Source organism: Lolium rigidum, chromosome 1, assembly GCF_022539505.1.
Source record: "Lolium rigidum isolate FL_2022 chromosome 1, APGP_CSIRO_Lrig_0.1, whole genome shotgun sequence".
In the NCBI taxonomy this organism is placed as follows: Eukaryota; Viridiplantae; Streptophyta; class Magnoliopsida; order Poales; family Poaceae; genus Lolium; species Lolium rigidum.
This window is the reverse complement of record NC_061508.1, coordinates 322,986,458-323,013,093: the sequence shown is the minus strand read 5'-3', so window position 1 is coordinate 323,013,093 and position 26,636 is coordinate 322,986,458. Positions and strand designations below refer to the sequence as shown.

General features: G+C 46.1%; 2 protein-coding genes and 2 pseudogenes across 2 annotated transcripts; all 4 read right to left on the bottom strand.

The window, feature by feature from the left end:
- Positions 1 to 484: 484 nt before the first annotated feature.
- LOC124684287 (basic blue protein-like) lies at positions 485 to 1,272 on the bottom strand. Its single transcript, XM_047218633.1, has 2 exons — positions 1,098 to 1,272; positions 485 to 990 (listed from the first exon to the last, which is right to left on the bottom strand). Exons 1-2 carry the CDS (start codon positions 1,270 to 1,272, stop codon positions 638 to 640), a joined length of 528 nt encoding a protein of 175 aa, XP_047074589.1. The 3' UTR covers positions 485 to 637.
- Positions 1,273 to 3,469: 2,197 nt separating this feature from the next.
- On the bottom strand, positions 3,470 to 10,263 carry LOC124662428 (putative UPF0496 protein 2). The gene is made up of 3 exons (XM_047200273.1): positions 10,257 to 10,263; positions 5,202 to 5,291; positions 3,470 to 4,716 (listed from the first exon to the last, which is right to left on the bottom strand). Exons 1-3 carry the CDS (start codon positions 10,261 to 10,263, stop codon positions 3,470 to 3,472), a joined length of 1,344 nt encoding a protein of 447 aa, XP_047056229.1.
- Positions 10,264 to 10,403: 140 nt separating this feature from the next.
- On the bottom strand, positions 10,404 to 10,864 carry LOC124662420 (annotated as a pseudogene).
- Positions 10,865 to 15,652: 4,788 nt separating this feature from the next.
- Positions 15,653 to 21,403, bottom strand: LOC124698692 (annotated as a pseudogene).
- Positions 21,404 to 26,636: the final 5,233 nt, after the last annotated feature.

Sequence of the window (26,636 nt, the reverse complement as noted above, 5' to 3'; positions counted from 1 at the left end):
CGAGTTGATGAAATCATGACTTACTATGACTTATTTTTTTGGGTGAGTTGTCATGATAAATACTCTCAGATGTTGTGTTAGACAGATTACCATACGAAATATTGAGCAACATGCTGTGCTGTTGAACTCGGCAAACAATAATGTACTACTTTCCATTTCAAAATAATTGTCTTTTTAGTTTTGTCAAAATTGAAACTATTTCAAGTTACGTTTAACCATGTTTGTAGAAAACATATCAACAAATAGAATATAAATGTACTTTCATTAGATTCATCATATAATAAATCTCCGTGCTATATGGATTAGACGTTGTAGACATTTCACATCTTTTTTTTTTATAAATTCGGTCAAAAAAAATTGAGATGAATTCGGTCAAACTTGGAGAGGTTTGATTTAGAAGAAAAAGTAGAATTCAATTATATCGGAACGGGTAGTGAGTACAAGACAAATCCCAAAAAGAATCATTAATTCACACATACATACATACACATGTTATGCATATTTCGAAGCAGGGGGGCTCTAACGGAATTGCTTGTGAGCAATGATTGGTTCATAATACTAAAAATTATTGCAAAAAATGTACAAATGAGAACGAATAAAAGAGCTAGCCAACCCTGAGCAGGTCAAGTAGCGCTAGCTAGCCGGCGCGGTTGACCAGGACGCCGAGCAGCACCACCAACCAGCCCGAGGCCGCCGTCCAGTTGCTCCTGGTGGCCGCCGACGGGGACGGCGGTGGCACGTCTATCGTCGGCGATCCATCTGGAGCCCCGGCGGCGCCGTTGGAGACGTTGACGGCGAGCTTCATGCCGCCGACGCAGTGGTTGGGGACCTCGCAGATGAACCAGTAGGTCTTGGCTTCCGGGAGCACGACCCTGTCGAAGCCGGTGTCGTAGGTGGCGAGCACGGAGCCGGCGGGGGTCGGGTCGCAGGACCGGTAGGCCGCCTCCGTGACCTCGTACACGTTGTGCTGGCTCTTGACATAGTTGAACACTGCAGCACAAATCGATCGATCGATCAAATCATGCTCCCAATTCGCTGTCTATCTATCTAGGGTGCAACGCTGTGTACTGATCGAATGTGCTAAGCAAGTAACTCACATAGGGCGTCGCCGGCGACGAAGGACTGGGCCTGCGCCCAGGTGGCGTAGTTGGTGCCGGTGTCCCAGCCGTTGATGCCGTCGCCGCCGACGGCGTACTCGGCCGCGCGCGCCGGCTGCCGCAGGAGCAGCAGCACGGAGACCAAGGCCACCGCCAGCAGCTGAGACGGCGGCATGTCGATCGGCCGACGAGCTAGTCCGGTCGTTAGGGGAGCGGATGCTTGATGACAGGCTAGGCCGGCCGGTTAGGTGGTTATGGAAATGGCGGCGTTGACGTGATGTATCATGTATGTACGGATGCGGCTAGTGCCTTTGTGGCCATATATGTATTTGGGCAGTGTCGACGCGACAAGGCGCTCGACCGGCCGTGGACTGGTTCTACAAGAGCGCATGATGACCTGATCGATGAGGATTGATCGATAGAGTCCATTCATCGGTAGCTGTTGAGAGACAATGTCAAAGCCTATAAGATCCACGACTTCCACCTTGTTAATCCAGCAGCCGGGAGGACATATGGAGGAGAATGGTTGAGTGGAGCCAAAGATCACGTACGCCCTGAACGCAGTTATATTGTTTTATATATTAGAGACTGATAGTTTCCCCACAGCTAGATAGCACATGTTTATCTGACCGTTTCTAAATAGCTAGCTCCCTTGTGATTGATGTGGATAGCTTGTGTCTTCAACTTTTGTTTCTTGTTTTCTTTTGACTTTGAAAACTATTGTTCTGACAAAAGCCAATACGAAACTTCCGTTTCGCAGCCAGGAAATAGTTTGCAATATAAAATTTGGTAGAGTTTTAGAGGAGAAGTGGTGTTGATTCTACTTTTCTTCTTTCTGACAAACATAAAAACTAGACGCGGGCCCATAATGCACTAGGAGGGAGGCAGCTTTATTGGGCCAAGGGATATAAGGCCATGTGAAACCAAGTGTGTCTATTTAGATCCCGGTTCTAGGGAGCCCCAGAAATACTTCTAAACAAAGGGGAGCCCAGAAATTTTAAATTATTGAAAATGCTAAAGTTTTCAAAAGTTTCTAGTAGATACATAGAGATTTGATCCATATATCGGTAATTTTTGTTGAAGTTTTTTTGGATACACAAGAAAAGAAAGATTGTGATTCCAATTTTTTTTAACTTGACTTTTGCTCCCTATATTTGTTTTTGTGTGTAGATCACATCTGAGAATAAAATGTCAACAAAGACTTGTACGCACATACTACACATAGATATATTCTAGTTTTTCTTTAATTTTAAGAATAAGGTTTGATTTTTAAAAGTGATATTTTTGTCTCGGGGTCCAAAGAGAGACTTCCTTATGTGAAACCATATTATAAAACTTAAAATCATATTTCCAAGTTTTAGAGAATTATATAAGAAAAGTTACACAATTGAGTAGAACTTAGCCGCTCATAAAAAAACATTACCATATGCGACCTGTGTGAAAATAAGAAAACGAGAAAGACGCGATTTAAGATCCATAACTTGCATTGTAGTTTTTGAATTTTACTTTCTGACTTTTTCCAAAGTTATTGCATGTCACAAATGGTCTTTTTTTTTGGATCATTAAGTTTATCTCCAATATAAATTTATGTACAGATTTTACCTTTTTACCTTAGAAATATGATTGTCGTGAAGTTCCCAATAGTGGGATCCAGATTTTGAATATTCTCTATATATCTACATCCTCTGGCGGTCGATTATCTAAGGGTGGTCGACTTAGCAAGTCCGGTCTTCTAAACACTAATAATGTAAGTGAAAACAACGATTAAAGAGTAAGAGTCACAATTTATCCAAGAAAGAACAGAGTGCACGAAACCATCAAAACATGTGAAAAGAAAAGTGAAAAATGCCCCAAAGCAAACAAGCAATAATCAAGATATGTCATATGGCCTATCCACGAAAAATGTGTGGTAATGTACAAAGAAAAATCGTCCAGTCATATCTCTTTTTTCAGAATACTTTAATTTTCCTTTGATGGAACCAAACAATTCATTTGTATTCCTATAGAAATAGAGTGAGCATCATATTGCAATGCTACACTTTTTGTATTCCTAATTTAGTTTTATCCTACAAATCAAACATGCACGCGTCAATTTATCCAAGAAAGAACAGAGTGCACGAAAGCATCAAAATATGTGAAAAGAAAAGTGGAAAATGCCCAAAAGCAAACAAGCAATGATCAAGATATGTCATATGGCCTATCCACGAAAAATCGTGTGGTAATGTACAAAGGAATGATAAAACACTTTTTATTCTCCATGTCACAGTATTTATCCCTTGAATCACAAGGAAAGAATACTTATGTAAACAACAAGCTAACTAACCATAAAGCAACAGCTAAGCTAGTGTCTAATCTGAACAAAGAAAAAAGAGCTAATCTTTGGACGTCGTCTCCGTCGACGGCGACCCATCATGAGGAGGCGCAGTCATCTCCTGCGTCACTCTCCTCCTGCTCCGGTTGATGGTGAGGAGGCAGAGGCATGCGTGCTCCTCCAGCTCCTCGAGCTGGCACCGCAGATCCTCCCCGCACTCCTCCTCCTCTCTCGCCACCTCTTGCAGCAGCAGCGGCGGCCGCTCGCCGCCGTCCGCACCTGCCGCCACCGCGATGCGCGCCATGTCGCGCCCGTGCTCCAGCTCGTCGTGCGCGCGACGCACCATGCGGCTCACAGTGTCCAGGTCGCGACCCAAGATGTACGCGCCCCGCGCCGCCGCGTCCACCGCTGCCTCCCCCGCGCGGGCATGTCGCCTCCGCCGTCCACGGTGGCAGCGGCGAGCCAACTTCTTGATGGAGAATGACCGGCGCGCCGAGGGCCTGGTGGTGCTGGTGGCGCAGAAGGTAAGAGCGGCGGCCGCGCCGACGCCAACGACGGCGTGCGCGGCAAGGACGATCGCAGCCACAACGGCCGCGGCAGACGCGCCGACAATGGCCGTGGCGGCCGCGCACCGTGCGATCCGGGCAGCCCGGGCGAGCCTCCGCAGCCGGCGCCGCGTCGCCACGAGGCGCCTCGAGAGCGGGGCGCAGCGCGCGTGCGCGTCGTTAAACCCGGTCAGTCGGCGTCCTGCCGGCGAGAGCGGGTTGTCCCCGCCAATGTGCCGCGCCAGTGCGTCCCTTGCGGCTGCGGCACGATCATCTCCTTCGGCGCCGAGCCGGAGGAGGAGGCGCCGGAGCACGAGGTGGTGCCGCTGCGCGGCTCCGGCTGCCGCTAGCAGCGCGGAGCACGCCTCGCAGGCCTCTTGTGTGACGTCGAAGTACTCGAGCAGGAGGGTCTCCACCCGGCGTCGTCCATGGCACCGTCTACTCCGCCGGTGTCCGGGACGAGTGAGCGTCTCCGGGCTCGGCTCAAGTACAAAGTCGTTGAGCACGGCGTACGAGCACGACGACGGCTCCTCATTGGCTGGCACTTGATCGTCACTGAAGCTAGAGCTGAGCCTGGAGGACAGCTTGTAGGAGGAGAGATTGTGCTTTAGGCTGCGGTGGGCGTGCGACCAGAGGTCCAGGAAGGATCTCGACTTGAAGGCGCGCCCGTACTCCTCGTCGACGTCCTGCGCGCTGCGCTGCCGTGGCCGCACCGGCGAGATTGACGGCGATGAGCCGTGACTCCCATCGATCATCGTGCCTGCTGCAATGCACAGCCGGATTCAGTAAGCAATTGAAGCAAAATATAAGCTACATTTAGAGCATGATAACGCGTTAAGAAAGCAAGAAAGAAAGGAAAAGGGGAAGCGTCAAGAAATGGTGGTGAGACTTGTGGAGCATGCACGTACAGCTTGGTGTTGCTTCAGATGCAAGTGAAGTGCTACTAGTATTTGCAATTAGTAGTGTGCAGCATTAACAAGTTAAGCTCGGAAACACGCATTGATCAAGCAATTCAACCTTGCCTATCAGTGGCAGTTATGTTTGTAAATGATGTGCTTCTTGATTAGCAATTGGTCACTATTTCAAAGTGACATGAAAATATCAGTTATTGAAAAGGAAGTCCTCTCAAGGAGAAAAAAAAACAGAGATCAATTTTCGGTTGATACAAAATCTACTTATCACTTGCAGAAGTTCAATTTTCTGATGAAACGGTGATGTTGTTGAATCAGAAGTAGAATCATAACTTACTTGTGTCGATGATGAACAAGGATTTAGCCAACGAAGGGGATGAAGAAGAAGGCCTCGTTTGATCGTTGGATTCGCTTAGACAAATCTTCTCTATTTTATTATCTCAAGATTGCTGATGTGAGTGTATGTGGAAATATCCTATGAAAATGCCCGTCCTCCCACGTATATATAGAGAGAGGGATAGCGATCATCTTTATCTATGATTCTCATGTAGTGGAAACGATGGACACACGAATAAAAGGAGGATTTTGGAGGTCTTGCAAGGCAAGGAACAAAAGGACTAGAAGCTAGCCAAGAATTAAGACGGAAATGGAAATGCGGCGATTTACACAAAAATAACCCAAAAGTGGAAGAAAAGCACAGACTAACCCTCCGGCGAAACTATTTCACCAATCTAACCCTTTTGTGTGGCGCCCCTCCCACGGGCGCCACACATGCCCATGTGGCTCCCCTCCTGGCGGCGCCACACACCCAGCCGACGTGGCCCCCTCGACGCTGAGCTGGTGCGCCCGTCCGACGTGGCAGCATGTGTGGCGCCCCTCCCAACGGCGCCACACATGCACTTGTAATCCCCCAAAACATACTGTGAGACAATTCCTCTGGGACTTAGCCGTTTTGCGAGGCTCGATGTGTGGCGCCGATGACACGGGCGCCACACTAGCATGTGTGGCGCCGATGCCACGGGCGCCACACATAGAGGCTCGCGAAGCGGCTAAGGACTTATCGTCCGGAGCCCCTGGATGTTTTCGACCCAATGGTTCATATAAGTTGGCATGTGTGGCGCCGATGCCACGGGCGCCACACTAGCACTTGTGGCGCCAGTGGGAAGGGCGCCACACATGGACTTGTGTTGAAAACATGAAAAATCCTACCAAACTCCAACAGATTACGAGTACAACATTGGACACAAGAAGTAGCAATTTCATGACATACACATATAACACTTCATAGGTCACATTGTAGCACGTAGATTCAAACAACAAGTAGCATTACAGACCATGGTTCGAAATGACATAGGGTTCACAAATCGATACTTATGAATATAGAGTTCACAACAACACGTAGCACATCCTAGTAGCGTCCTCGATGTGCCGTCCTCGTGGGCTGCTTCCGGACGGCCATCCTCTTCGTCCGCTGCCTTGGCTGCTCCTGCTGCTGCTCCTGCTCAGGGTCAGCATTCCGTGCCGCTTCCAAGCAGTGTTGGAACGCTGTGATGTGGCCGCTATGATGGACTGGCCAATTTGTGATCTTCCTCTGCCGCTGCCTATCAAGCCTGCAAGAATCAACAAGTTAGTTTGTACCTCTTCTATCAAGAATCTTCCATCGCATGATTCCGAAGTTTACTCGTGAAGCGCCTTGTCCGTGTCTTGCCACATTGGTGGGCACTCCGATACAGCCCAAACTGTCTCATCACTCTTTGCGGCTGGTGGTGTTCAACAAGCCACATGCATATGAGTGGGCAGCGCATACGCCAGAACCGCGCCTCCTCCGTGCACTTGGGGTTTAGGTCAGTCATCGCCGCGCCAATACGGTAGTAGCTACCATATGGCTCCCATTCCACCTGCAGCATACAATTATTTAGTAGATGCCAGTAGAATCAATCAAAACTAGGATTGCAACTCCGCAGTGATCGGTTACCTGCTCAGCGGTAAGAGTGTCCAACTCCGCAGTGTACTGCCTGTACATGATCATTGGATCGCTCGTCATCTCCGAGACATTGTCCCAAAGGTATGCCCAAGTGGGCTCCCGATCAGGAAAGTGAGGGAAATGAGGCCATGGCGTCTCGTTGAGTACCCTGGGACGCCCAACTGATAGGCGGTCCCAGCTCCATACCGCCGCTACCCGTCTTGCTCCCAGTCCTGCGACAAGCTTCGTCCAACTGCGTACATAAGATATTTGGTTACTACTTTGTGTAGCGCACTACTATAGGAAAATAGTACATAGAACAAATCATCACCTGCCGGTAGAGGTAGGCAAGTGCCGCTGTTCCCCAACTCCACCGGTCGTCCAACACCGTAAGCGCCTTCAGCCAACACCAATGGGCCAGCTTACCCCCACTGTCAGGAAAGAGAGTCCCGGAAATCATGTACCATAAGTACACGTGGGCGTACGTCCTCCGAGTGTCCTCGTCGGCCTCTATGGGGCATTCTGCAAAGTTAGTTCTGATCCAAGAGAAAGACGCGCCGGCGGGAACTCTCTCCTTTGGATTTTCTGGCGGCGGAGGAGCCCTGCCAATAAGCCCCTGCATCTGCTGGCGCCACCCATCAGAAGCTGTGTTCATACACAGTGGCTCGCCCTGAATAGGTAGTGCAAGGATCATGGAAACATCCTGCAGAGTAGGGGCCATCTCGCCGGCCCTCAAGTGGAAGGTGTGAGTCTCCGGCCTCCACCGGTCGACAAGGGCGGTGAGTGCCGAGGGGTTCATGTGTGGCCCCCCACGGCTTACAAGGGATATGAACGGCATAAGACCGGTAGGCCGGATGAACTCCGTGTACCTCTCGTCATAAGGTATATCCGGTGTGCCATGGTAACGAATCTTCAAAGGGTGAAGATCCGTTCCCCTCTCCGTCATATGAACAGCCCGGTGCTCCCTGTCGTACTCTTCATCCAGAAGCCACACCATCCTACATGTTTACACAACCATATTATGAGTCATTCCACTAACAAAAATGAGCAACACATACATGAGAGTTCATATCCAAATACATGAGAGTTCCATACATACACACATACATTCATATCTAGGGTTCCAACAAATATTTGGTTCAAATATGAGTTATTCCATCACAAATAGTAGACATTTCAAGACATACATACATAGAATTTGAACACATACATAGCCATTTTATATCTACATAGCCAAATCTAGGGTTCATATCCAAATCCACCAACATATCCAAATCTAGGGTTCATATGCAAATCCACTAACATATCTAGGGTTCCTACACATACACATTCAACACTTACATAGCCATTTTATATCTACATAGCCAAATCTAGGGTTCATAGCCATTTCAACACATACATAGCCATTTCAACACATACATGTAAAATTTCATATCTAGGGTTCCACCAAATCTAGGGTTCATATCCAAATCCACCAACATATCCAAATCTTGCTAGGTTCAGAGCCAAATGCACTAACATATCAATGGTTCATATGTAAATCCACCAACATGAATTTCCATGTCTAGGGTTCATACCCAAATCTACCAAATCCACCAACAATAGTGGACGAATCGGAGGGAATCGAAGGGGAATACCTTGAGGAATGGAGGAGGAAGGACTTGGCCGGCCGGATCCGACGATTCCTTGGTCGATTTGGTGGGGGGCCGAAGGGGAGGCGGCGGCGGCGGCGGTTGGGGAGAAGCAGAGAGAAGAGAAAGAAGAAAGAGAGGGTCGGGCTGGGCGCGGGCGCGGGCGCCACACTTAAGTGGATGTGTGGCGCCCGTGGCATCGGCGCCACACATGCTAGTGTGGCGCCCGTGTCATCGGCGCCACACATCGAGCCTCGCAAAACGGCTAAGTCCCAAAGGAATTGTCTCACAGTATGTTTTGGGGGATTACAAGTGCATGTGTGGCGCCGTTGGGAGGGGCGCCACACATGCTGCCACGTCGGACGGGCGCACCAGCTCAGCGTCGAGGGGGCCACGTCGGCTGGGTGTGTGGCGCCGGCGGAGGGGAGCCACATGGGCATGTGTGGCGCCCGTGGGAGGGGCGCCACACAAAAGGGTTAGATTGGTGAAATAGTTTCGCCGGAGGGTCAGTCTGTGCTTTTCTTCTACTTTTGGGTTATTTTTGTGTAAATCGCCTGGAAATGCAGCTTCTTTGTTGGTTACACACAAAAGGAAAGGAGTTATTGCAGAGGCTGGGTGTAATTGGTATCTTTCCCCTTTATCGAAAAAAAAAAGGAAAGGAGTTATGGAGACACGGCACAACGGAACACGACATTCCCTTCAGATCGACCATGTGGCCTTGCCTATGCCAACTTGGCTGGTTATCATTGGACTTCTGTGGAGTAACATACTACTATGCATAGTTTTGGCAGGTTGAAGTATACGATATTTTTTTGTTGTTTGAGGTAAGAAAGAGGTTATATATGTCATCCAATTAGATACAAGAGAGTGTCGACGTGTAGGCCAAAGGTGAGCCGCTAGTTTTTGTAGAAGGAAGTATATAGAGTGCACACTTGCATGAATGCCAATGAAGATGTCAATCGATCGAAACATCGAGTAGATAGAGTACCGCTACCGGCCGACCGACCGACACCACAAGATTATTGTTGCTACGACGGTCAAGTTAAGCTTGGCAGTTGGCACGATCATGTACTTCAGGTGTTTCCGCCCAGCTAGCTTGGCAGTTGGCACGATCATGTACTTCAGGTGTCAACTCGTAGGTCCTCTTTGTTGTAAAGGTCATGTCAGATGTTGCCAAACATGCAAATGCATGGTTGAAACCAGTCCAGCTGGCTTAGATAATTCACCTTTCGTATTTGTGGGCTCAAATGAATCCATAAAAGCTTCAGCACAGTTACTATTACCCACATGTGTTTTGGATCAGTATTACCTACAAAATATATTTGTAAATATTATTGCTTCTATTTTTTAATTGATTTAAATTTAGTATAAAGTTGTACTAAATTCGAGTCAATTAAAAAAGACCGGAGGAAGTAGCTCTGTCTACAAAAGGATATTTTAAATTTATCTAAATTCAAATGTATCGAGATATATTTTAGTGTATACATACATCTAAATTTAAATCTTTGATACGCTTTTATAGACGAAAGGAATAATAATGATCGCCCAAAAAAAATCTCCGTCACTTACATAACCAAGGACGAGACAATAGCATTTGCAATTGCATGAATTCTTCGTTCGACCAGATGGCTAGCGGCGTGCCGATATGCTGCCAGTGTTGCCAGCGATCCGTGTTTGAGTTCCAGCTCCGTAGGTGTTGCGCCCCGCGGTTTATTCCTAATACTAAAGGGGTGATGTTTGTTTCGGAGCGATCCATTGTCACTGGGTCATGCAAACCCTTTATTCATCAACAGCTCACTCGCCATTGTTCAGATACGCATACAACTCACAAGCATTGCTTTCATGGCCATCACTAGAAGTACTTTTATGTAGTATACATGGTAATAGTAGTACTCTCCCCGATTCATAGCATCAAGTAATGTGGATCGGATGGAGTAAGTAACTACTAGATCGACAACTTCAGTACTTCGGCAGTTGAGGATCCATCAGATAGTAGCACCAAGTGCCCCCCGATATGGTGCGTAGATTGCACTCCGCCGGCGTGATGAGCTTGGCGGCGAAGCCCCTCTGCACCTCTGTCGGGCAGCCGCGCACGCCACCGAGTTGGCCCTCCACCACGCGTCCCCCCTCCACGCGCACCCCGTCCATGAAGACGCGCAACGCCTCGCAGCGGCACCGCCCCGGGACTACCGCCAGCTCCCGGCAGCACCGCTCCTTCACCAGCATGGGGAGGCCGAGCCCACGGCCGCATGCCCGGTTCAGCACATAGGGGCGGCAGGTGGCGAGCGGGTTGTGCGGGAAGGCCACCCCCGGCCGGCACTTGTAGTCCACGGCAGCAGAGATGGCGAGGATGGAGAGCAGAATGGAGCCGGAGAGGAGGAAGAGGAAGTGATCATTGGGTGCCATTGGTTCAACTTCTTGGCCTAATGGAGGAGAACAATATCTATGAGTCACAGCCAAGCGCAGATGTATATGGATCAAAGGGATGCAAGAGATAAGACGGCAAAACGCGCAAGCAATATCCATTTCTTTCCCGTCGCCTCTAATTTGGACCTTCTTGCAACTGATTTTGGAAAGAATCGGGCAAGCTCTGCTTTTGCTTGGACGCATCGTATGGAGTGTCTCGTTTCCTGACCAACAAGGGTGTTGTTTGTTATGTTGGGATTCACCCACATATCGACATATCAAATTAGAGAAACATACGCGAACACAAAGTTTATCACACCGTTATTTTTGTATTTTCTATTTCTCAATCTCAGGCCGTTAATTACAAATTGTAGCCTCTACGCACACGACAGACTCCAAAATAGACTAGTCCTAACAAGACACGAACTTGTTGGATGTAGACGAGCTGCAGTCCAGTAAGTCAGCCCATATAGCGTACAATTTCTGAAATCTTAATATTCATCACTTTAGCAACTTGGAGATAACCTTTTGGGACAAAGTTTAGTTCTACATTGCTAGTTGGAAGGTAGTTGGAGTGGTATATAAGGCTGTTCTTCTAGTCTTTCCAAGTGAGTGAGAAGAGAAGGAGCCCTCGCGCACTCCTTCTCCTCCGTCGCACGCCTCGCCTCATCACGCACGCTCGTCGCGTTTCGTGACTGAGTTCGAGACACCTTCGAGGAAGCTTAAATTTTTGCTTGGTGCACCAACTCAGTTGGTTACGTGTCGACCATGCATGTGCATGCTCGCCGCGTGGCCCTGGCTTTCTACGCGTAGCAACGCGGTCGGTTCGGCTCTCCTTCCAGGCTATACCAGGAGACAGAACAGATCTGGACTCTCTATCTCAGAAGTCTCTAGTCCGTCTCTCTCTCACGAAAAAGTTCCTTTTGTTGTGCTACTATCTAGTCTTCCTCATCCCGACGACTACGTGTACAGCCGTCCGGGAGAGCAGGCCTCCGAAACCCCGTTCGTCGAGATCCTGCATCGGGAGGCGGGCGATAAGATTTTTGGGGAGCATCTCGACGCGTCGCTCGCTCATGTTCATGTTCTTCTTCACTGGTTCGACTACTTCCTCGATAAATCTGACTACACCATGGACGACATCAACTTCCGGCCTGGTGGTGGTGGTGCTGCTGGTGCGATCTTCCCGGTCGCGATGTACCTGCTTTTCCTCTCCTACCTTGCACTGCTACTTGTTCTATGTTCAGACTGATGCATGTGCTTAGTCTGATGTGTGTGATTAAGTATTCTAGTACATCTGTAATGTTGTTTTCAATAATTAAACTCACTTGAAAATTGCCTAATATTCTAACAGAACTGACTCTTAACTCACTACGTTACATGACGAACACTAAGTACTAGCTAATCAATTAGGAAACTCAACCTGGCCTAAACTAACCAGACTCTAACACGGAGAACTAATACGAGATGGACTCCCTCTATGACTCCAAGACATAGGCACGCTAGGAAACTCTTGAAAGTTTCTAGAATGATCCGACTAACATGATCAAGGAAAGATTATTGCTAACAATTCTTTCTCAATCTTAACTTGTTGTTTCCTCGTATTTCTTCCTGTCTTGACTCCATGCAGATCTTCAAATCTTTTCATGTCTCGCTCCACAACAAGTCTAATTGCTAGGTTAGATTTCTTCTCACAATCTCTTCCTAATTTTAACTTGCCGACTTATATATAGAGACTCAACTCAACATATGATCGAGACTATCAGTCACGCTGCCAGGTGACACCATCGGCCACCCCTAACGCATACATGCCAACGGATCACACCACCTCATGTAGAGTCACGTCCTCATAAAAGAGATTCCTCTTTATTGATCCTTGTCTCACTATACGTTTGAGCATCTGCACTGAGACACACTTCTTCGTACACGTACTAGCCCTCAATGACACGCCCCGAACAACACTTCAACATGACACGCTTCAATTGCAATAGATCCTCACAAAAACGAGTACATGGACACAACGACAACTTACGTACTCGACGGCGACCGCACGTGTAGACGTGCACACGCTTGACTCTTTGACTCATCGGACTCCTCCAAAGACGATCTTGATGAGACTTCTGGTACCGAACTCGCGGATGACGATCTTGACGAGACTTCTGGTACTGCACCTCGGCACCACCTCTCCCATCAATGATAATTAACGCCACCGCCTCGCCGCCGACAACACCCTGTCGTCTCTTCCATGTCACTCCGCCGAGCGACGATCGCCCGCCCCGAGGCACTAGTACGGGTCGCCTCCCCGGGGCAAGCGCGGCTTCAAATCTCGAACCTTGCTCTGATACTAATTATTGTGATTCGTCCACAGATCGATCACATCAAATTAGACAAACACACGCAAACACAAAGTTTTTATTTTTGAACTCCACGCGAACACAAAGTTTATCATCAAGGGTGTATGTCACAACCGTTATTTTTGTACTTTTTATTTCTCAATCTAGAAGCAACGAAACTGGAAGCAATGAAAATAAATGCTGCAGCAACGAAACTAGAAGCATTTATTTCAAATTTTAGTCGATGAATTTTGTACCTACCACTAGTGGAAAACATGCCTAATGTCGCGAGCCGTAAGACTCTTTTGTCACGGGCAGCCAGCCGCGACAACGGGGGCGCGACAAAAGGCCCAACCTTTTGTCGCGGGTCGCTTACCACCCGCGACATAAGGTCCACCATGTGGCAGCCGCGGGGCGCGCAAGGGACACCCCCTTTTGTTGCGGGTGGTAATACAGCCCGCGACAAAAGACCTTCTACGTGACGTGTGCAGCACGCTGCTGCTTTAGGGTTTGAGGGGTGCAACCCCCCCCCCCCTATTTCATTTTTCATTTTAAAATAAAATTTGCATATATTTGTACGCTACTACAAGCTGTACACGTTTATTCATTATATAAAGATCGAGTTGAAAGCAAAAGTCTATTTGTAGATTCCCCTTACATATACATGCATGGAGCTCACGACTACCGGGACTAAAGCCCGTCTTCTATTCGAACTATTACACGGGGATCATTTGAAGCGCCTATTTGGACTAAACAAGCTGTTGTCGTCTATTACTTCTCTCATCAGAAGTCCCGCCACTTCCTCCGTAATTCCTAGTAGGTGTTCGTGTGGTTGGAGCTTCTCCCGCATGAAGTCGACCTATATAGGAAAATGAGATGAATATGACTATGTCAATCTTGATAACGAAATATTGACGATAATAAATTAAAGTTGTGAATGTTATTGCTTATGTTGAATCTATTATCGTTCTGCTTCTCAGTGGTTAACATGCGGATGAACTCGCAAACGTAGTATCCACATAGATTCGTCCCCTGTGGCTGCTGGGCACACGATACAGGAGTAAATGTTAGCTTCTCTGCGAAATTTCCCTTATTCTTGATTTTGAAAACTCTCTAAACCCTGCCAGGCAAAAGAATGATTGAATGAGTGGATAATTAATTGATATCTCACGAAAGATATAGCGCGGCATTTAATGATTGAAATTACCTCTGGAGCAACTTCTGCAAGTCGCGGAACCCTTCGAGGCCTCTACTTAATGGGTCCCTTACTTCAACTATTCCCTTATCAACTTGAATGTCTAGCAGAATCCAGTAAAAACTGCACATGTTTATATATATACGTCCTCCAGCTAGTTTCGGGGTGACGTGACCAGACCATTTATCGCGGCTCCAGACTGTGCCGCGACAAAAGGCCTGGACGAAAGCCCTGTTTTCCACTAGTGTACCACTAGTGTACTGCAGCTTTGGTTACGCTTTTGTTGGTGTTTTTTTTTTTTTTGCACCAAAGAGTTGCATGAGTAAGACGACATATTATTATCAGATCGTGGTTCGCACTGGGGAATATATATATGTTAAAACCATTGTATTTGAATCCATTCCTTTCAATCTATTCTCTCAATGGGCGGGCGTGCCTACACATCAATAGTGTGTATAGTCGGTGCCCTGTAGAAGCACGACGTGGGTGTAGGTGTAGTGCTGTCGGACAACAGAACATGTAAATGAGCAGGTTCGAGAGAGTAGCAACACAGCTCTGAATATTCAGAAGAAAAGGAAGGCTCCCAAAGCCAAATGTAATCTGTTTTCGCTGTCTGTGTACTCGCCGACAGTCCGCGTCCATCGGAAAGAGTGAGATGAGAGCAAAGAAAAATAGAATATGAAAGAATAATAAAGAGAGAAATGAGGATAATTTCAAATTAGACCTACTTCTTGGTGCAAGATTAGCTTCCCGCATCGCGAGCATTGCCTTCCCGAGCAGAGTCCTGATGCTCCGTCAAAGCCACTGCCTCCCCACGCAGAACGCGGTGCGCCGCGCCGACGCCCCTGGCCGCCTCTTGGCCTCCGATGCCCAACACATCGTCTGATACTCTGATCAAGGTTCCGCGTCAGGACTCTGCTCGGGAAGTCTATGAGCAAGGTACCTCCTGCAGCCTCTCATCCACCTGTCAGACAAAATGGTCAGTGTAATGAGGACTGTCATTTTTATACAAATGTAAATTTCCCCACTAAAGAATTCACAGATTAGATATTCAGTAGCAGTAGTACACAATTCAAGAGCAACCAGAGAATTCAGACTAACAGATAATTCAAGCACATTCAGAGAATTGAAGGCACAGGCATTCCAAAAGCAAGAGTTTCAGATTCACACTCAGTCATAAAAGCTGCCTCACGAAGAAGGGATCTAGCAGCAGCTAGCAATGCACCAGAAACATAAATGAACACTGGTGTACGGTAATCAGAATAAGCAAGATCGCCCATTCCGTTTCAATATTAAAATTTGAATGAATAGTAGCAATGGTAAAATAAATAAACTTGGCAACATGTTTCAGCCCTTCCGTGAGCTGGACAACTCAGTGTTCCAGAATAGATGACAATGTTTCGGCAGCAAGCATATTGCTGAAAATCAACAGTCGGTCAAAAGAATTATTCTTCCTCCACTACTTCGCCTGCAGAAGATCCTTGATGCAATCTTGTAGCTGTTGCTTGGGCCACAGGGACGAAGTTCCTAGGCAGTTTGAACAAGGGGCGCTGCTCTCCACTGAATTCACCCTGCTGGTATGCCTGTCCCAGTGAATACCCCAGGGCTCGGGCTACAGGAACAGCGACGGCGTTCCCAACTTGGATATATCTATGTAAAAAATAACATGCGCAACAAAAAAAGTCAGCTCATAACAAAGAAGGTCCAGAGCTACTGTCCTTACAGAAGCCAAGCTCGTTATGGTCTCTTATATTGTATTAGATCAACTCACTTTTGTTTTATGGGGCCAAACAGCCTATAGTAATCTGGGAAGCCCTGCAGCCTTGCGTTTTCTCTAACGGTCAGAACTCTGTTCTGATTGGGATGCAAAATAGCCTGCATGCAAAAGTCGCCGTCAAACAGAATATATTGGCAGGTCAAAGAATCATACAAGCACCAGAAGTTTTATCAAGATCTTACTTTGCTGTGAGGCTTGGCTATGGTCACAACAGTCGACACGGTCTCATCCCACCACAGGCGTCCAAATGGTCTACAAAGCAAGACAGCAAGGATAACTGACAGAGGAGTTCTACTAAGAATACAACACATTCAGTCAGTACGCTTACCTCAGTGACTTCCCTTGACGAACGTCATAGCATAATTAGGGACCTACAGGAGAAGCAAGGGTGATTAAAACATGGGAAATATACACATTATTACAACTGGTTAAACCACAACAGGTTTACCAAAGGCTTCCCCGACGAAAGAAATTCACGAGGAATATTCGGATCAAACTCAACGCTTTTGTTTTTTCCAACCCGGACACCTTTCAAGTTGCGGAAGTTTGCCCCCTGGAATACAATAATTGCTTAGAAATTACAGGTTATGGTATAGAAAAAGAATGACGTGTTCAACCTTAATTAACTTGCCTTTTTTTGGGGAATGTGCTGCACTCTTTCGTAATCATCCTTACCCAATTCAAGCGGCTGATGATCAAATAGCTGAGCTTCCTTTGGAGTGGCATTTCCAAACGAGTCGTCCCCCATGTCTTAAATGAATAACAGAGAAAGGTAACTCACCATGTCACAAAGTAACTCACAATAGAGACTTAATCAAGAATTCACTCGCAAACACAAAAAAATAATGAAAACTATGGCAAGGTGACATCATTGAACCACTAACATGGCTGAAAATACAAGAAAAACATGACTCTGCATATGCTATGAATGGTACAAGAAATGAATAGAAAACTCATTACATAAACAGAGAACTACTTGTTCATATTAAGTAGTCACTCAACAGGTCACAACATGCGGGTTTACCTTTGCGGTTGAGACGGATATAGCATTGTAAATCCGTGTTGGGCCTACTTTTATATGCCATCACATCTTTAGGTTGATGGTTTCCAACCTGCAGAAAAACATTATAACTTATAGGGGGAAAGAAGTTCACAAATTGTCAGGCAGCAGTTTAAAAATGACCCAGCATGCAAGGAAAATAGTTAGTGCCTACCTCGGGTAAATCATCTATCGCGTCTTTAAGAAAAAGAGCTTTCTCCAAGAGCTTAGATTCCGTTTCATCACATGCAACTAGACATTGCTGAAAACAGAACATCATTTTAGCAAGACATAATAATAATAATAATATTAATATTAATAATAATAATAATAATAATAATAATAATAACAACAACAACAACAACAACAACAATAATAGCATGGTATTAGATGTATTCTCGTACCGAGAATTTATTTGGCACGTTTTGTCCTCGTTTAGTAGCAACATGGGTGGGAAGAGGAAACATTGGAAGTACCTACATTACCAGATAAACCTTCTTAGCAATGGTCTCACAAGTAAAATTGAGCATAGAAAAAAGAGATACCATTGAAGGAAGAGCTCCCCAGAGAAAAGCTCGCATCCTAAATTGTGGTAGCCCATAACATCCTGCAACCATAATCCCAAGTCTAGCTTGGTAACCCATGGCGACGAGATGACTTAATGCATAACGCCCAAGAAAGCCATCTGCAAATTGTACAATGTCTACGACATTCTCCATAAGAACGTATTTGGGTCTCAGGTAGTTGACAATGTCCATAAACACAAGGATCTGTTTATTTTTTTCATCCGCCAGCGGATCTTTATGCTTCCTGTGTCTATTAAGTCCGCTAATTCCTTGACACGGAGGACCTCCACAGATAACATCCACATGACCCTTTGGAATTAGGAATACATTAATAGGTGGCACAAGAACAAGATCCCAAAAGGAACAAGAAGGGATATACTTACAGGCAAGGGTAAAATGGATTCCCTATATCCACTCTCCACAAAATCTTTAATACATTGTGGAGAATCTCTGAAATGTTAAGTAGGGTAAGATATTATTGACAAAACAAAATAAAGAGTATTGTAATGAAGCAGATACCGACCTAAGGCCATCAAGGGGCTCCCAGGTATCATGGCTGGAATCATATGCTTTCCACCGTACCTATATAAATAATATATATCTTCAACCAAACTTTGCATACAAATGATCTAAATTAATGAGTACAGTACATCACTAAACATACATGAGAAAGAATTAAAAGTAAGCCTGAAATCCAATAGAATTACAAAAATAGGAGCTCTAAACGGCAGTGGCGGAGCTGGTGTACAACGATTGGGTTCAGATGAACCCAATGAAATTTCTAAATCCTTCTCTAGTCTAGTCCCTACCACTACATATTAGTGCAAGATTATATAGTAAAGAAGTGAACTGAACCCAATAACCAAACACTCTAGCTTCGCCACTGCTAAACGGTCAAGCCTGCACTACCTTAAACCACAAGCCGTCTCTTTCAATTTTGTTTGGATCACCATAGCATATATCAACAAGCTTCTCAACCTCAAAAGTATCCTCCGAAAGAGGTTCATTTGCTCCATTTTCGTCATCTTCATCATCATTCGAAATCCGTGGTAGAAAAGTGCTATTATGGACGTCATATAACTTACAAAGTCTATCCCACTCCTGAAGGAGTTTAAGAAAATTCTCGGCCTTCTCGTTTCGTACCTACATATTAGAGATTAAATCATACAAATTATTGTGTGTGGTGATAAAACAAGGAATGTAATTTAGTGCCAATTGCAGTTAGTACATGTGTGCGTGGGTGGTTGTGCTTTAGACTGTCACAAGCATATTCGTTCATGTCTACAGCCCATTTCTGCACAAGACAAGAATAGTAAGATTGTCAATTACAATAATTTCAGGCCAATGGAAGTCCTAATACCTCCTAAGTAGGAAACTTACTGTAGTCAATTTTAAGCCAGACAATGGAGCACCCAGGCAAAGCCCGGTTGACATGGCACCACAGCCAGAGTATAAATCCAGCAGTGTCGCTGTTTCCATTTGTGCATCAGGTGGTACTGGAAGGTCAGCAATTGTTTTTTCCCTAGGAGAGTCAACATTGTCAAAAGAAATATCTGATGTTGTTTCGCTGCCTGTTGGGCCACCATTTTCTACAAAAGATTAAGTCATCATCACACGTCAAGAAAATATCATGGTACACAACATTTATGAATTTTAAGTTTGCCAATTATACTTTCAGATGTATCAAAACCATTTTGTATTGTACCGTTTTAATAAAAAGTTATGATCAGACCATACGAGTCTATGGCATTTTTATTTTATAATATAAGTTGCATACATGCGACAAAAAGAAAAGTATGATTATGGCAACATAAAAAAAAATAAGAACTACATATGATTACCCGGTGGCACATTGGCAAATGTGGAATATGCCACTGAATACGTCATGTCATAATACAAGTCTGAATTTGATATAAGCTCAGCTTTTTCTTGTTGTGTCAACTGTAGAGGTTTCACCGTAAAGCAACATGTAAAAATCAGCAGAAACATGAGAGGTAGTATGTAGTACACATTCATTAACTTGAAAGAATGAGTGAAGCACTTACGTTAGGGCCAACATAAGTAATATTTACTTTCGAGATAATTGACTCAATCAGGTTATCATCCTTTTCCTCTGAAAGGAAAACACGCTCATGATCATGTTCATGATCAGGAACCTTCAACAACTTGGGTGTGATAACCTGCAAGTTGGTCTTAGACACATGCTGAAGTGTATTTAGAAAAAAAAGAACACAACATGCTTGACACATACCGTATCAGCCACACGGTAAAACCAACGGCAACAGAAATATGATTCATGTTCAACTCCTTTGAAAAATTCAGTAATCCTTCCAATGTAATCATCCTCGCCAGGAGCAGCCTACAGCCACTCAAAACAGCAATAACATGATTACCACAGTTGGTTGAAATAGAGCAAACCAACAAGATAAATGCAGGAGAGTAAACTAGAATATTTAGACTCTCAATGGTCTGCACAAAAAAAAAAAATGAAAACAGTGCAAACTATTCAGGGCATTTCTTAAAATGCTAAATAGCACAGAAGACGGTAAAATCTAACATTTGACCTTAAGAGAGAAAATGAGTCTGCAGAGGAACACAGAGGAGCTCCTCCAAAAGCTGGACCTTATTATAAATGAAGAGCATAAGAGCAGAGGGCAAGTTTCTAATGAGTGAACAATATCTAGTGGAGTAAACTAGAAGGGCTGTGCAAAAAGGAACCCAGCAGAGAAATATGTAGTCCTAGTGTACGCCTAGGCCTAGGGGCTTGATGGTTCACCACATTCAGAACTTGATCTACACACATATCTTTATCCTACACAATTTAGCACAGCTATACGCTGAATTAAGCATTGTACAGTACAGTGCAGAATTAGTATAAGCTATGAGCCTGCTGGTTTACATGCATGCGTGCACCAACAATGCCAGAAACAAAAAGGAACTAGCATAACAAGCTGCACTAGTCATCTGGGAACACTAAAACCATGCATGTATGAATGCTCTAGCAAAAGGAAAATACATAATGGCAATCGATCCAGAAAGTGGCTAGGTGATGACGGTTGTTTACCTGGACGTAGACATCATCTCCAAGATTGAAACTGGCACCTTCCACAATAGCAGATCTGTAGTGGCACCGAGCACTCTTTTCCTCCTCGGCCGCATCCGACCTGCAGAGACAACGGGTACAACGATTTCAGTTGGCGTACGTGTTAAAAGCACCTCAAATTAAGCTCCCTGAATTACAGTACAACAAACAGGTGCATACCGCTTCTTAGTGCTAACTTGTGGATCGTCAGAATCCTGCACACAAAAAGGTAGAAGATGGAATTTTCTTCAGCCATCATAAATTCATAATACTTCCTAACCAGGGAAGAACATGCCTACGATCCATCAACATTATGAGAGGCTGAGATCGATGGATGGACCCCGTAGGTATTACCTTGGGTTTGTACCTCTCCGGCCACCGTCGCCGCGCCTCGTCATCTGGTATCGGGTCGCCGACAAAGTGGTCCTGGGCGTCCTCCTCCTTCTTCTGCTTGCTCATCAGCCTCGTCGCCACCCTCCTCTTCCTTCTGGCGCCAAGCGTCGCCGCGTTGGCCTGCTCCTCCGCCTCGAGCGCGGCGGCTTCCTCCTCCTCTTCCTCCCTCCGCATCTCCTCCGCGTCCGGCTCCGACGCGCACATATCTTCGTCGTCTTCGATCGCCGCCGCCGCCGCCAAGCCCCGACTCCGTTTCGACTCGCCCTTGTCGGCGCCGCTCTTACGGCTGAGTATACCCGCCGCACTGCGCCGGCGCTTTCCACCGCGTTCGAGCTCCGCGTCGGGGTCCGCTTCGGCGTAGGACAGTTCGGGCCGCCGCCGCGTGGAGCGCCTCCTCTCGGGCGCCGGCGATGACATGGGCGTGGACGAGATGTGGAGCGAGGGTGGTTGCGGCCTTGCGAGGTTTGGCACTTTGAAAGGCGATGGCGGGGCGGCGGCGGCTTGCTCGCCTACGCCGACCACCAGGGACGGGGGTCTGAGCTCTGTACCGTCCGCCGGTGAGGGGATGGGGCGGCGACGGCGTCGGCGCCGCCAGGGGCAGGAAGGATGCCTCGCAGGGGAGTATGTCCTTGGGCCAGGATGCTGGGCTGGTGGTGGGCCGGCCTGTTATTCCAAAATTTTCCAGATTCGAAAATTTTCTTAGATTTCAAATTTGCCCAGATTCTAAATTTTCTCAGATTTGAAATTTGCTAAGATTAAATATTTGCTTACTTTGACAATTTATTCGAATTTTAAATTTGCTTAACTTTAAATTTTGCTCCATTTTAAAATTTGTTAAAAAGAAAAAAAAGAAAAAAATCGAAAAATCGAAAAAATTGGAAATGGAAGTGCAGCTTCTTTGTTGGTTACACACAAAAGGAAATGAGTTATGGCCACACGGCACAACGGATCACACGAAATGACACACATCATTCCTTCAGATCGACATGTGGCTGTGCCTATACCAACTTGGCTGGGTTTTTTTTTTTGAACAGGGAACGGCCCCGAAGGACCTAGGTGCTTCTCATTGATAAGAGAGGTGTAGTATAAATTACAAAAAGGTCCACAACTGATGAGTCTATTATAAACTGGACCTCAACATAAGCATAAAGAACCTTGAATATAGAAGAAGAAACACAATCAGGTCCTCCACAACCGCCGGTGAACTGAGGACTAGCACGGTGGCCTTCCGGAGCAGGACCGGGGACGAAACCACTTGGTCTCAGATGGAAGAAAAGCGCCGACGCGAATCCGAGAATGCTAGGCCTCCGAAGGAGGTTGAAAGCTTGACCCCATCGCATCAGCATCTGGATCAGCCGCCCTACGGCATCATGAGTCGGCAGCCAAACTAGAGCCACCGAGAATGATCTCCCGGAAGAAATAGCACCATGTATTCCCTGCAGTTCCTCAGCTTCACCACAAGCAACGGCCAGCCGCCGCCTCCCTCCACCACCATGGTAGCCCAAAGGAAGAGGATGAACTTCGCTTGTAGAGAGAGCTGAGACACCAACCAGACGAACCTGGACCTTATTGAAGGAGTTGCTCAGAGCCTTCACCACCGCAGCCTTCGGCTCCCTCCATGGGAGCGCCGCTGCTAGGCCAAGAATCACTGAACAGAGCAGGGCCTGGTCCAAGAAACCCAGCTCCAAGCTCCACCTGCAGTCCTGCAGACCTTATTTCAAGGGATGCATAACCTCCTCTTCTCCACATGCGCCTCAACTTGCCACCAGAGAGACGCAGCAAAGCCTTGGAGATCCATGGTGTGGCAGATCTGGCCGCCTGGATCCACCAACCTATCCTCATACTCCATATAGGTAGACTCTAGACATAAACTAGACCTAAGACTAGGACCGGCACCATCCCTTCGCTCGCTCCGCACGGTTGCGCCGGCGAGAGGAGCTCCGGTCAGGCCCGGAGACCACGAGGAGAGGACCAGAGACGAGGCTTCAAGAGGGACCGAGAGGAGAAAGAAAAGAGTGCGGTCGGTGTTTACTTGGCTGGTTATCATGGACTTCTGTGGAGTAGCATACTATGCATGGTTTTGGCTGTTTGACGCGAAGCAGAGAAAGCATACGGTATTTTTTGTTTCTCTACTACTTAAAAAGACTAAAGTGGTTCCTTATTCTGCCATCCACAATACGTTTCATAGTCTAAACTTTTCGTCGTCTCGACCTTCCCTCGTCGCGCGACAAAAGACCAATTTAACCTCCCACCGAAATCCATATTGCTGCAATCTGCCATCGCACCCTTTCACCTATTTTCTTCTCCACCTGCGTGGATGCGTCCTCCACTTCATCCCGCCGCCGCCCCAACCCACACCACCACTGGTCGCATCCGCCAGCAGTCGCCACGCATGGAGCTCCGCCCGCCGCAGCCTACCGATCCCGTGCCCGCCTCCTGCCTCCACCTCTCCCCACCACCCCCGCCGGCTAGCCCCAACCTGCTCCTAGGGTATCATACCATCCTCCTCGCCCCGATCCAGCCACCCACCGCCCCGATTCGCAGTCTCGCGGGTTGGTCTGCTGCTCGGGTCTCGCGGGTTGGTCTGCTGCCGAATCAGGAACTAGGGTTTCTAGCCAAGAATACCTAGATCAATCGACGGTCGGCGCCGGAGCGGAAGTTGCGCCGCCAAAGTGTAGGTCAGTAGGGGAAGAGGTCGTGCGGCTCAGAGTGTGCAGTGGCCTACAGCGGGCGGGTCGAGGTAAGGGTTCCCGTGACCCAGCCAACAATTACATGCTTCTTCTAGGATAGGGAATTACATAACGTAGGTGTCAGACGTGTATCCCCAGAATTGCAGAACGACTTGTATGTTTTGACTTAATCACATGATCCCTATCTCTATAATGATGCCTTAAACACCTGATGCATAATGGTTACTGAGAGATATTGACTTGAACTTGTAAAGATTGACACTGGGATTATGTAATGATTTTTTTTGAACATGTGCTTTTTGGAATTGCTTATCCACCATCAGTGATGCATAATCTTTTCTTCATTTCTGACCTTCTAAAATCTCCTTGTGATCTTCTTTTTTTTCTAGGAATGAGAATATTTCTACCTCATACATTCAAAACAGAGATAATGCTCGGAGAACAAGGCGGCCATGAATCAATAAGTTGTGAGGTCTTATTCAGTACTGGCATTCAGGCTCAAAAGTGAAAATCGAGATGATTAATTATGTGTTTCGTAAGAGGCCAAGACTTGGTAAGTTGATTTTATCGTGTTAAATTTAGTGCATTTGATTCTGTTGCCTGGATAGGTTCAGGGACTTCTCAGTGTGTGTGGAAAGTAGACAAACTTTGCTTTTGATTTATTATACGCTGGGAGCATCATCCAATGATGTTGATCTGTTAGTAGTTTCACATGAAAATACCAGTGCAATTGTCAGTAGTTTCATGTTTGATTCATTCGTGCAGCAGTTGTTCCTTCGATCGAGCAGAGGATTCAAATCGAATTGAGGACCCCGTGCAGCAGTTGTTCATTCTTGCAAGGTGACGAGCTTGGCGCCAATGAAGGCACGAAACGCCAAACGCTGAAGTCGAAGACAGTGACTGGAAGCAGTAGCAAGGACATACGAGAGACATCCGATGGGTAATGAGCGCCTCGACAATATTATGTCAGGTATTTGCAAATAGAAGTAGGATGACCTCAGATATTATGCATTTCTCGCTTCTAGAGATTGCAAGTACTAATATTGAATATTTGTCATATTAAGCGTTGACCAAGTATATATGTACATACTGATTTGGTACATCATATTTTATGAATGAAGTCTAGCAAATCATTGTTATTTCATAAAGATTTCTACTTTACTTTTATTGATTCAAACACAATTGTCTAATAACTTGCTTTTCAAGCATAGTCATTACTTGTCAGCATTAGAAGACATTCAGTTGATTTGTTAAGCACAAAACACACAATTCATGGAAAATAATGCTCATGTATATGTTTGATTTAAAACACAAACGGTAGATGCAACTTTTTTTGATAATTTCACTGCAAGAGGTTTTTATGAATTCCAAAGAGATTGATATCAAAAATTGATCCACAGGTAACATGTGTGTCATTTTCTCCCTTTTTGCTTCTAACTTTAGTGTACTGTACGCTCCTTTGGTGGAACAACAAAATAACTCTTAGGAGTGTGCAGAATATGTCACTGTGTAGGAATAAGCTACCTCTATTTGTAAGATGATTAACTATCCTCTCGCTATAGTTGTGTCCCTTCTTGGCTTTGGTAGTATGACAAGCAGAATTGATAGCCATGAACTCGTATGAATAACATCGCGGGGGTTGAAAGTCAACAGAGGGTGCTGCTGTGCCGGTGATCGACAGCGTGGGACAACTTTGGAGCTCCCAAAATCGTGGTGATTGTGGCGGCGTCGAAGGGGAATCAGCAAAGGAGACCGTCGCGGTGCCGGACAGAAAGCGAGTCTCCTTCCATCTCCGCCTCGAACGACGACGGCGACCAACCGCAGCACCGCCGATGGGATAGCTACGGGCTACCCCGCGGTGACGGAGGCGACACTCTACGTGTGGGCGTCTTCTGTAGTGCCACTCATGCGTAATTCTTTTTGTCATCTATACTGCTTTCCTTTTTCCCTTTGATCTGTTCCTGAACCTGATCTTTTAATCCTCTCCTTCGTACTGGTTCTTTTTTTCTGTTCAGATCTGCGCATCGGCCCAGGTTGAGGTAGTTCTTTTAATCGGCATCCATTTTAGTTGATTACCTTTCTTTTCATACTTTCATTGTTAGACCAGCAATTGTACGCTTTCTATCTCCACCATCACCAAAATTATTTCTTTGCAGAGGAGCCAAGAGGACAGCAACGCAGACATTCTTGCTGAAGAATTTGTCACCGCCCTGTTCACACCATCATCCATGCCCTATTTGGTGGACCACAAGCCGTGCTGTAGGCTTATGGCTTTTGATTTGCAATTTTTTTGTGTTGTTTATATTCTTCAGTCACATTTAGCGATCTGAACATTTCAGGATTCAGAAAAAGTAGGTAGTCATACGTACTGTGAGCTGTCAAGAAATCACATCTTTGAAGGTGTCCTGAAATTGTGGGTACTGAATTTTTTTGTTTTAGTTAGGAGTATGCAGATGAATTTCTATTTTTCCGTTGTCAGCTCGTATGTCAGGGTTCTACATAGGTTACTCTTAGTTTTTGCATTTGGAAGTTTTTACTTACGAGTTTGATTTTTCACTTGCGAATTTTAGTTTCCTCTTCCAATTGCAAACACGTTTTGCTATCTGATTTTCTTAGGATAAGAATCCTTGAGAGTATAATTGAACTATTTGTGAAATTTGGATGTTACTCCTGACCATGCACATTTTTAAAGGAAATCTC

What these genes read in the sequence shown, in the direction of transcription:
- LOC124684287 (XM_047218633.1), bottom strand. Translation starts at nt 1,272, where the DNA reads ATGCCGCCGTCTCAGCTGCTGGCGGTGGCCTTGGTCTCCGTGCTGCTG. An exon ending in CGTCGCCGGCGACGCCCTAT is followed by an intron (nt 991 to 1,097) that starts GTGAGTTACTTG and finishes TTTGTGCTGCAG; the next exon opens with TGTTCAACTATGTCAAGAGC.
- LOC124662428 (XM_047200273.1), bottom strand. An exon ending in CTTGTTCATCATCGACACAA is followed by an intron (nt 4,717 to 5,201) that starts GTAAGTTATGAT and finishes TGTGCATTGCAG; the next exon opens with CAGGCACGATGATCGATGGG.